This window comes from Magallana gigas, chromosome 10 (genome assembly GCF_963853765.1).
Source record: "Magallana gigas chromosome 10, xbMagGiga1.1, whole genome shotgun sequence".
Taxonomy (NCBI): Eukaryota; Metazoa; Mollusca; class Bivalvia; order Ostreida; family Ostreidae; genus Magallana; species Magallana gigas.
The window spans coordinates 15,863,897-15,875,650 of NC_088862.1; the positions used below are offsets into that span (position 1 = coordinate 15,863,897).

General features: G+C 31.7%; 1 protein-coding gene across 2 annotated transcripts in view; it reads left to right on the plus strand.

Annotated features, from left to right (window-relative positions):
* LOC105332712 (integrin alpha-6) overlaps positions 1–8,983 on the plus strand; it is a 36,965-nt gene extending 27,982 nt beyond the window's left edge. The window contains exons 21-26 of one of the 2 annotated variants that reach the window (XM_011435397.4): positions 428–457; positions 1,411–1,569; positions 1,959–2,078; positions 2,471–2,569; positions 3,121–3,246; positions 3,964–8,983. In XM_011435397.4, coding sequence (XP_011433699.3) covers positions 428–457; positions 1,411–1,569; positions 1,959–2,078; positions 2,471–2,569; positions 3,121–3,246; positions 3,964–4,056 — 627 coding nt within the window. In that variant the 3' untranslated portion in view covers positions 4,057–8,983. The remainder of the gene's footprint in view (positions 1–427; positions 458–1,410; positions 1,570–1,958; positions 2,079–2,470; positions 2,570–3,120; positions 3,247–3,963) is intronic. The other variant, XM_011435398.4, reaches the window with a different exon arrangement.
* Positions 8,984–11,754: the final 2,771 nt, after the last annotated feature.

The following is an 11,754-nucleotide window of genomic DNA, read 5'->3' on the forward strand; positions in this document are numbered from 1 at the left end:
ACTATGGCACAGACAGGCATTATTGACAATTATGGCCAGTTTCACAAAGAAAAAGTCTTCTATAAAATCTATAAATGTATAGGAGAGGAAATGCATGTATCATTTGGCAATATTTTTTTCTCTGCATTTCAACATCTTAATTACATAATGTTCTACTTCAATTATTTAGACACTTTAATATTGAAAAAAAAATAGTTTTTGTTTATCTGTGTAGTTTGATAAAGTTTTAAAACGTTTGGCACAAATAAACCAAGCTGATTTCAATTTAAAAAAAACATTGCTTGAGAAAAATTTTGAATTAAGAGATTTCTCACTTGTCCATCTACCTTGGCAGTAGTATTTTGTGAAGCTGGCCTTTGGGTGAATTTCTAACATTTTGCTGGTGTCACTAACGAACTTGTATTTTTCTGTTGCTTGCCTGCTGTAGGAGAACGCAGATCTTATCATTCGGCTGCCAGTAAGTCAGATATCTCATTTCTGAGAAATCATTTTTTTTTCTATTTCATGCCAAAAAAAAAAAATGAATGAAACATTAAAACTGGAGCTGATTGTCCTTAATCGATTAAGGGACTGGTTAAGACCCATGCAATTTCCTCAATTGATAGCAAAATTTCTTTGGTTTCAAATAGTGCAACAAAATTTTTACACATCTCAGATTGAAATGCAAGGTGTGGCCTCTTTAAATTAAGATTTTAAATTTAAAAAAAGAAAAAAAATCATTCCTTGCAAAGACATTTTTCTGACCAATTTTGATATCTTTGAAGTTTTAATGTTACATTCCAGTTTAATTGGTTTGTTATAAAAACTGATTAATTTCTTTTCCTTTTATTCTTTTAAAAGAAATTGTCATGCGTAGTTTCTTTGTATTGAGGGATATTTTTCTTTAATTTTGAATAATGTATGGGTGATAGAATAAAAGAAATTTGTTCTGTTTTAATGGACCAGAAGTTTTAACGAATTGCATGTTAATGAAAAAATAGGTATTTTGCATGCCTTTGATAATTCATGAATTGAATGACAATTAATTTTTAAGAAACATATTTCAATGTTCAAATTACAACATTTGAATTCGAAAGAAGTCATGAATGTTACATAATTATTGATCAAATACATAATATTCAATGTAAGGTTAAAATTTCTTTCTTATTACTTCTGCTTAGGTATATATATAGAGACTTGATTTCACAAAGTAGACTTTTTTACATTGCAATATTTTCAAACATAGCTCATGTACTTAAGTATTTTCAAATAACATAAAAAATTGAAAAAGAATATCACACTGTTAAAAAATCTTTGTTTTTAGTTTACATGTCATGTCAAGACGATAATTGTAGAATGCATAATAAAAGACCAATCAAACTACTGGTAAAATATTTGGTTTTGATTGACATGTATCTTATCAAATCACAGGTTAAAACAGCAGTGGTTGTCAACAATGGTGAGGGGCCAGAGTATGTCGCCGCAGATTCTCGCCGCAGACGTGAGGTCGGCAACGAGGAGGAGATCCCAACCAGCACCACCCCCAAACCACCACGAGAGTCGGGATCTGGGCGGAAAGTCATTAAACTGGTACCCAAACCTAGATTCTTGTTTGCTAAGTACTCTATACAGGGTTATTTCGCCCCATGTTATTTTCGCTCTTTTTCACTTGCAAACGGTTTTTTGCCCCATCTTGAATTCGCCGAGACAAAGTTGTATGAATAAAGAAAGATAGTTTAATAAAGTCACAGGAAATTGCCCAGTCTTAAATTTGTTATAGAAAACGAGGGCAAAAGTGGTAAAATTAAACTAGGGCGAATATTTCCTTGTGTAAAATATTTGTTAATATCTCAGTAAACAACATGTAATTTTTCTTCCCAGTGCTATATTCCTATGACATGACTATTGGTACTTTAGCTACAATAGCTAGATTGATGTGCACTGATTGCTGATCTGTAATCTGTGTGTTTTCTATTCAGGGCTGTGCGGACAAGTCGGCAAAGTGTATCAGAATTCGCTGTAGAGTATTCCGACTGGACAAAAAACAGTCTGTCAAGATTGTGGTGCGAGCTCGGCTGTGGGAATCAACGCTACTACAGGTAAATAGCTACAGACACAGTATCGGGGATAAAAAGATGCTAAATACACGGGAATAATCTACTTAATTGTCAAAATTAATTATATCTTTTTAGAATAGTAACATTGGCCTTGTCACTTTATATGATGTATAATTATGTGTGTAAATTTTGTATGAAACAATTTGTTTCCACAAATTTGAACATTAATTTATTATATGCTATTCTATATATTTCTTTTAATGAAACTTGATCTATGATAGTGTTGCTGTGGACAATATTCTCTCTCTCTCTCTCTCTCTCTCTCTCTCTCTCTCTCTCTCTCTCTCTCTCTCCCTCTCTCTTTCTCTCTCTCTCTTTCTCTCTCTTTCTCTCTCACATATATCATTAGATGTATTTATACTTGTATCTTATAGGACTTCCCTAGCTATGAGGTACAGATATCTTCCCTAGCCAGAGTAACAGTGTCGCCAGACCTCAACATCTTCCAGGACACCTCAGACGATGAAAGCACAGTAAGTCATACATTACCCCAGCCATCCAAAAAACATTATTCATTATTTCAAAACTAAAACAAAAATTTATTGTTTAAATTTGTTTTGGTTTGGGTTTTTTTTATTCAGTACTGTGAGTAAAACATTACCTCAGCCATTCAGATCAAACAACATTATATAAATAGTGCCTGTTTGGGAGGGTAACAGTTGAAATTGACACCCCGAGAAAACCATTGTCAACCGACGCTGTTATCCTCCCAAACAGGCACTATTTATTTTGTTATACTGAATGTCTTAATTTTTAAGAAAATTTTACTGCTTTTATATAGGAATAACGTGAATTCTACAGCGAACCTAAGGCGCAACATTTTTTAATGTTACCCGTTGCTAAGTGCGTTACTAACACTGAGGGTAATAGAAAATATTATTAACTGCGTCTTAACCAATCAGATTTCAGTATTTAACATGAAAGTATAACAATATTCAACGTTAATCTTGATTATCAGAGAACATAGGAGAATCTGTTGAATTTTTTTTTTTATACTAGAGATGTCAATTTTGTGTTTACATAGGCAACAACGTATGCTGTGCCAGAATTAAAGCCAACAGCCAAGCAGGAACTGCAGTGGTGGATTATACTGGTGGCGGCTTTAGGGGGCATTATCCTGCTCATCATAGTCATTGTGATATTGTACAAGGTCAGTACCTTTTAAGTATACTAGTCTTTTTATTAGTCCATGGCCCAGGCGAAGGGGGTTTAAGGACTGGTGCTATGAAGGGGGGGAAGGGGGGTAAAACGTCTTGGACAGAGGTAGTTTTGATCGTGAAGTCTAGAGATTTATGTCAACCATTGATGGTTCGTCTACTAATCACAAATCTTGACCTATGGGGAGGGGGTTTGAGAAATGGTGTTGGAAGGGGGGGGTGTACAAATCAAGAGTTTTAGGCTGATGAGAAAAGTGAAGTGGTTAGGATGTTGCTATTTTCTGGTAGTCCACTTTAGTTGAAATTTCAGTAAACAAGATGATGGGTATTAATCTTGCTAGCGATTCTTCTGAAGATATTTAGGTAAACTGTATCTGATGTGAATGTATGGTGGTAGTTTTACATGTATTATCAAATGCATATCATGAAAATATTGGGAAAAAAAGAAATGTTGTGTTGTTTTTCTCTCTTCTTAAGTCGATATTTTCATTGGTTAACTGTTCTGAGATACAGTAAGGAGGAAGGAAATCTGTACCAGCAATAGTTCAAATTCTTGAAATACTTCTAAATTTTGGTAATAAGGTATAACATTATGACATATAGCTTTCTTATTTTCAAACATCACAAATAAAGAAACATGTTATTTTTTTTATTAAGAATATTGAATATTAAGTAATGTTATTTTTCATATCTTTTTTTTTCCTTTACAGTGTGGATTCTTTAAGCGAAGTAAACCAGAAGGCTATGAGCCCACTTATCAAGGAGAGATAAAGAAATCAAAAGACTATGACAATGTAGGCTAAACAGAAGACAAGGAAACTATTGCAAGGAAAATAAATAGAGTATATAGGAGGGAAGCAGACAGAACAGCCCTGTCTCCATAGCAACATTGCACACACAGAACAATCAACCAATCCCAGGCTGCCATGACAGTCTCTCTGTGTTTCAAATGAACTCGCCAAGATTGTATGCAACATGAAAGAAACAAAGCTTCCAGATTAATCTCATACTTTTTAACTGCAACTGAGATTTTAACAGAAAATAAGACTTTTTTATATGTTTTCTTAAAATGCCACTGAATTTTAATTGGGTTGGTACATTTGAAATTGTTAAGTGGGACTTTAGACTGTGAGATTTTAAGGGTTGTTTTTGTGTATTTGGAATAATATGAAGGATATTATATATTTCTATGTATTGAGCAAGTAGTTTTGATAGATATAGAATAATATATACACCTATTTATCATAGAAAAGAGGCCCACATTCTAAATGAAGTGCTGATGTACGTGTACCGATACTTTCAACAAAAGGGACTCAACTTAAATAAAGTTTCCCTCATTCTGTGCAACTTATGCAGTTAGATAATTTTTGGTTGTGAATTTTTTATGTTTACATCTTTTTATTGTTTTTTATATTGACAAAATTATGCTTAAAATGAGAGTGATTTAGATCCAACTGCAAACTCTTGGAATCTTAGTCATCAGCTGGTGATTTTTTTGAGCATACAGAGTTTTTCTTCCTTCCTTTTTATCTTCAATTTTTGCATACCATTTGTTAACATTGGGTCACATAATGTTGTTGAAACCGATATTTTAAAACCGAGACCTTTTTTCTTTGAATCTGTGATAAAAACAAGATGATAGTTTCAAATATGTAGCATTTTGTCATCTAAACCGAAAAAAAAAAGATTCTCTTTCCTGTACTCTGCCAAATTTGAGAACCGATTTGGATGTTTTCAGATCTTAATTCTTTGGGTTTTTTTTTTTGTACAGAAGAGTCAGTATAACTGACCATGATATTGTGTTCATATTGATATTATCCTCACACTGTGCGCTTGCCAAGTAAGATGTCGAATGGTTGTCAATTTTACTATGCATGTTCAGAAAAACTTGTTTGTTGGCTTGTACTTATGAAAGGTGCCTTTGAAGAATGCATCACTTACACACAAATGGTTGATATGCTGTGTTGTTATGGGCAGATGTATTCACTGGAAAAATAATCCTGAGTCTATGTACATTTTATGCAAGTTTTCAACAGTTTCATTGTTTTTTAAGATAAACTGTTTAGCAAGTATTTTTAATAGAAAAAAAATTATAAGACCACATTTTTTTCATAAAAAAAGTTGTTTGATATTACAGTAACTGTTAATCATAAGCCATTCCTTGACCATCTCTTTCATTGAGTATGCATAAATGTTTATTTTTTTCTCTTTCCAAAGTCCGACATGGGTCTGATGACGTTGTAAAGAATTCGAGTTGTCTTGACAAAGACCGAGAACTTGCTCAGTGTCTTTAGAACTCGACACTGTCGAATCCATCACCAATATTCATGTTTTTTTGTTGAATGTGCTTCATTAGATATCTGTGATATAAACAAAAACCCTCGGCCTATAAGGCTGTTCTAGTGTCTTAGAGAGGCTCCCAAAAGGGGGAACTATAGAAAGTGTTCTTAGAGGCCCATGAAGGGTCATTTTTTATGTGAAACCTAAACTACAGCATTGTTCGATCAGAACATTTGATTAGTAATCTCCCACTTTAAACATATATTATTATTTTTACTGGAAAATGTGTTTTAAAGGAATTCCTTATTATTGTTTATTAGTATTTCGGAAGTTCTTTAAATGATTCTTGTGTTATATATGCACTTTTGTAATTAAATTTCACTGAAAAAAGAACATGCAAATTTGCATGAAGGCCACATTATAGTACACAAGATTGTGGATCTGTGTGTTTTGCATTTATTTGTGAACTTAAGTTCTGTTTTATCATTTTAATCAATACACTGGATGTGATTTCAACAACCTGTAATTCTTACTTGATTTCTTAACGAATCATGTTTAATGAAAGAAATCTATACAACTATGAATGTGTACAAGCACTTGAAGGTATTTTGAATAGAAATTGATCTTGACTGCTTCAAACACGTACATAATTTTTTTGGAATAATGTGTACCAGTCAGAGCAGTTTGTACTTGTAATTATGTGTATTATTTATGTTATAATTATGTTAAAGGACGGTATGTGATGTCCGCTACAGATCACATGATATTCCTGGTGTATTGTAGATTTATTCATTTGTATATATATATATATATTAGGTAGTCATTCTAGCATTAACCATTTATTCTCTGTATATAGTCAATGCTTTTTGTACGCTTTTTCATGAGTTGGTGCTGTTGAATTTGTTGTCTGTTTTCACAATCTTGACAATCATAATGAAGAGATATGCAACGATAGTGGGAAAAAAAATTGATGACCTGGTACAGATATTAGGAAAAAATTGATGACCTGGCACAGATATTGGGAAAAAATTGATGACCTGGTACAGATATTGGGAAAAAATTGATAAGATAGAAAAATTGACAATCAAAAAATAAAGCTTCATTCATTAAGTTCTAAAATAATATGTTTAAAAATACTTTTAAATAACCAGGCATATAAAAAAAGAATTGACAATCAAAAAACAAAGAAACGCAAGGAAATAATTTATTTCTATTTTAGTCTAATGGTTTTTAGAATATGTTTACATACATGCATTGGATTAAAGAATATTTCTAGATGCTACCAACAACAGAAGCAAAAGTCTCGGCCCAAACATGAATGCTGCTTTTGAGATAGAGTTCTCCACATACTCGGCTTATTATATGGGTGATCGGTCACATATCTCATCTCGCATCTCGTTTTGCATCTCATTTCACATCTCATCTCATTCCAAACACACCTGCTGCAACTAATAATATCCATATAGGTGACTTTGTCCAATTCTTTAGTTCATTGCTCAACCCCTTCCCCTCCACCTCTCCTATTCTAAGAGTAGTCATCATCTCATTATAGTACATGTATTTTAAAGAACCAAAGTGATATCCATCGAACATTCCTTAATATACTAGTATATAATTTAATTACCGTATTAGTCCAAAATATTTGATAAGACCATCATCAACACCCGCTCACCCCCCCCCCCCCCCCCCCCCCCCATTTCCTCACATGTGCCATTCCTGTGACCGACCCCCAACCAATAGCTTTAACTGTATGATTGCTGGTGTGTCTGTTTGTCTGTTTGATTGCTTGGTAGAGAAGAAGATTAGCTGTTAAAATGTAATGTATGGATGAATCTGAAAGTTGTACTAGTAAGTATATTGGAATGATAATGAATTCTTGTTAATTAAATATGAATGATTATTGAAATGGGATAAGAGTATAGAAAATTAGAAATAAACTGGTTGTATGAGTTGCGCTGCTTTACTGCTGTGGTCCTTTTGTACCTCCCAACACCAAAGAGTTGGAAGTGAGAGTAATGTAACTAATTGTATGTCCATGCATTCCTTCTCTGTTTTGTTGTGGTGTTTTGCTTTTTGCTTTACTTTGCTTTGTTTGCAATTTCAACATTTTTCTATTCCTAAAATTTTTCCTGTGCTGTACAAAAAGTCAGTTTTTTTATGCTGCAGATTATCTCAATATCTAATATTAAGAATTGTTCTCATTGATAGGTATACATACTTCTCTCCCCTTAAAATTATTTCTATAATACACTTCAAATAAATTTTTCCCTGTAGTAGTGTAAATTATTCTCTTCTATATGCTGTAATCATTAAAAAAATACAATTTCACTTCTTACACAAACATTTCTGAACGAAACATACCTTCTTTGGATTCTGATAATCCAAATCATAGAAATGTATTTATATATATGATTAATATCTACAACTAAACTAATGAGAATTTTGATATAAAAAAAATTGAAGTATAGTTATATGTACCACCCTTAATTTTTAATTGTTAACTTAATCCTCCTTAGAATACTAGAATATGATGCATATTATGTCTATAATCATTTTAAGTAAATCCAGTCTTGATTTATCTATACTTGGATACTCTGAATGGAATAAAGAATATACATGTACTTTCTTGCAATAAAAGAATTTTTAAGGTACGTTAATGTCCTCCAAACATTAGGGAAAAAGTTTCTTTTTACATGCTTGCAGTTTAAGATCTTCTTTACTTTATAATCATTTGAGATTTTAAAGAATTGAACTCAATATGGTTATTAAGGTAATATCCACAATGCCAATTTTTTTACATCAATTTTATTGAACCAGATAGTGCTCAGTGCCCTGTATACTAACATGATATTCACAGATTTCTGTTACTTGTGATTTCTAGCATAGGCAGATTTGATCTTTTTATTATATTTCTTATGGAATCTGTCCATTATGCTGATGATTTTGGTTGTGAAGTCTGATTTTTGAAATACATTTTCATCTTTATTGAGTATTTTTTTTCTTTTCCCTTTGTTGTATTCATTTTCTGTAAAAATATCTCTTGTGCGTTTAGTGTGTATGTATGAGGATGCACATGCTTATATTTTATTCGGGATGTAATGAGTTACGAATTAATGAAATGATTGTTAAGGTAAAGATTAAAGTATCTAAATGTGTATACAAACAGATGATTTAAAACATCATTTTGTGTTTATGACGTCATAAAACACTCGCCAGAAGTTCTCTCAAAATGTTTTTGATTGGTTAGCTATGTTATATTTTTAGCAACGTCATTATGTAACGTCAGATTTGATCGGTTTATAGCTCAATGTGATTAGGTGTATAACACGGAATCATGGGAGAAACGATTTGTACATTGTATGTGAAAGTGCCTGTATATTAAATCATTGCTGTATCAATTGTGTATGGAAGGTTGTATTGTCTAATAAATGAGGCCTTTTATTCTAATGATTAATGTATCCATTTTTTATACAAGTTTGATTTATAAACCACAAAAAGTGTTGATTTCAAAGCAACAGAAGAATTTCTAATAGAAGGAAGATTTAAAGGCATAGGCCTGTTTCATTTGATTAGATGTTATTTAAACACAAGAAGAAAAAAATGACACGAACGTCAATATTCAATATGACGACCGTAAACCAATTGTTTCTTTTTTAAACAAAAAAAATTTTAAAATGAGAAAATCCATTCACAGACTTTTGGACAGAGTCCTATTGTTGTCAAAAATGATTAATGTGCAAAGGAATAGAATACTATTTCTTTCAATACATTTTACTTTTTAAATTTTTTAATAACATTTTCATAATGGGTCTAGCAGTACACACTCTTCAGAGCAAAGCATATTTCACTCGAAACTAGCGTCATTTGTAACTGTTTTGTTGCAAGAAATAAATACTTACGTCCAACCGAAAGTCCAAGGTCTTGTTAAAATGGCTCTAATATTCATAGAATTCACCCGAAATTTAAGTAACTCAAGAATTGCTCCGTTGGGTGAAATTGACGCTGTTTCAAATGAAATATACGACCCTTGATGAAGTCGGGCGAGTGTCATTGCGTTTAACGTAAACTATTCATATCTTTATATATCTTTTATATCTTATATATATCATATATTAGCGAATGACTTGACAAACAACCATGAGCAGACCAAAAAATCAAAGTTTGGCACGAATTGCCAAAAGTCCAAACTCGTGTTAAAACGGTTCTGTTTTTATATTTTAATCGTTAATTCAAATATTTATGTACTGTTACGTTAAACATTTACAGAGTCTTTAATCAAAACTTAAAAAAAAACCTTCTTGGCATTAAGCCATAATCATCATCATAACCTTCATCAGTGTCATCACTACTACATTTACTCTACAAAGACATGATCATACAGAAGTATTAGTAATGTTTTCTTTTTCTAACATTTTTATTGGCCTAAATTATATTCGAGTAGAGACAGCGGTTATGAAGAAAATCTAACATTGATTAAGTTCTCTCTCGATTAAAATTGAAAAAATAATGTTTTAATGTATTTGTTTTCATAAAATTCCAGATTGCAGATTATAAAAACTTACAGATATATAACATCACCTCCGATGTGAAGACAATTGTAGATTGGTAAGTACGACATTTAAATACAGTTATTCCCCATTCCCCAAGCGAGGAGCACAACGAGAACGCGCCATTACTAAATATAGTAAGTAAAACATACTTAGTTTTTATTTACAGTAACGTAAGTTATTTCACAATATATTTTACATTTTTGTCATTTCTTAAAATAACATTTTCAGAATTGTTGGTCTCTTTCAACCACACGCTCTCTATGAGCAAAGCTTCATTGCGTAAAATAAAAGTATGGTAGAAGTATTAGATAGACGCTCATAATAGCTCTGCAGAATTTGATGTCATATTGTCGTCCCTGATGTAATTTATTTGAACATATAAAACTATACAATATGACTATTTTCATGTTGAATATTTTATTTGTTAAACTAAATTATCTCAGAAAGCACAATGTATCATATAACCGATCGGCCTTCTTCTGGCGACCAATACAGTTTAATAATATTGTAGGTCTAAAAACATGCTATACCTTTTCGATTAAATCATTATTTTAAGATGATTTTTGAGAAAACTTCATAATTTTATTTTGCCGTATTGCTTAAATACATGTATGTAAAACCATTTTTTTACCAGCTCATTTTTTACGGAAAAGTTCAACATGCAAGAATTTTCAAATCTTATGACTTTGATAAAATTCTGTTGTACATGTAATGTGGTATCTGTCGAGACTTTAACCGATATGATCAGATTACGCTCCTTATTTTGAATTCTAATATGTTTTATCCAGTCAAACATGTGACTATTAGAAAGATGATTATATTTTACCTAACTTGGTTACTAGCTAGGTTTGTGCTTAATAAATACAAGAAGTCTTTTCTCTGTAGAGGAATTTGATTATGTCATCAGACGTATCTAGATTTCCTTACAGTAACGATGACACAGTGATTCTTTAATTAAAAGGATTAGGACTTAACATGAATGCATCAATTGAACCAGTTACACCAATATAATTTAACGCTTTTTTTAATTATCGGTTTAATATATCTTTTATACAAAATCATCGCCATGTAGTTTATTTTCAAGGCTGTTGTATTAATTCCTTAAGAATTTGCTTTATATACAGGTTTCATGATTAACAAAGTAAAATATTTTATTTTCATACTCTCAATACACGCAGTTGCTTTGTACCGTGGTTTCATTGATATTCAAAAGTATTTGGAAAACTCGTGGATAAAGTGAAAACCCCAGTTTCAAGTTTATGTAAATTTGTGGCAATGTTCCCAACAATACAAAATGTTAGTAAAAAATGTACTTCAGTGAACATTTAAATTCGTCGATCATATTAAAACGAAATGCATGAAAATTGGTATTCAACGAATATTGATGATACCACATCATACCATTTGACTACTAGTTACATTTTAAAATAAAAGAAAGTTGACGAAGTTGCTCACATTACGTTTGCATTAGTTTACCCAATGGCACTGTACTCCAATTGTACAAATCTTGCAACCACCAGTTGCATCCATAATTCCATAATTGTAATTATTTTTATTGTAGGTTTTAAAAGCGTTAAAAAAATAATACTTGTAGCTCACATTTGTGATCCAACTATTTAAAAGAAAATATCTGCACTTTCCGTCCATATAATAACATCTACCACGACCCAC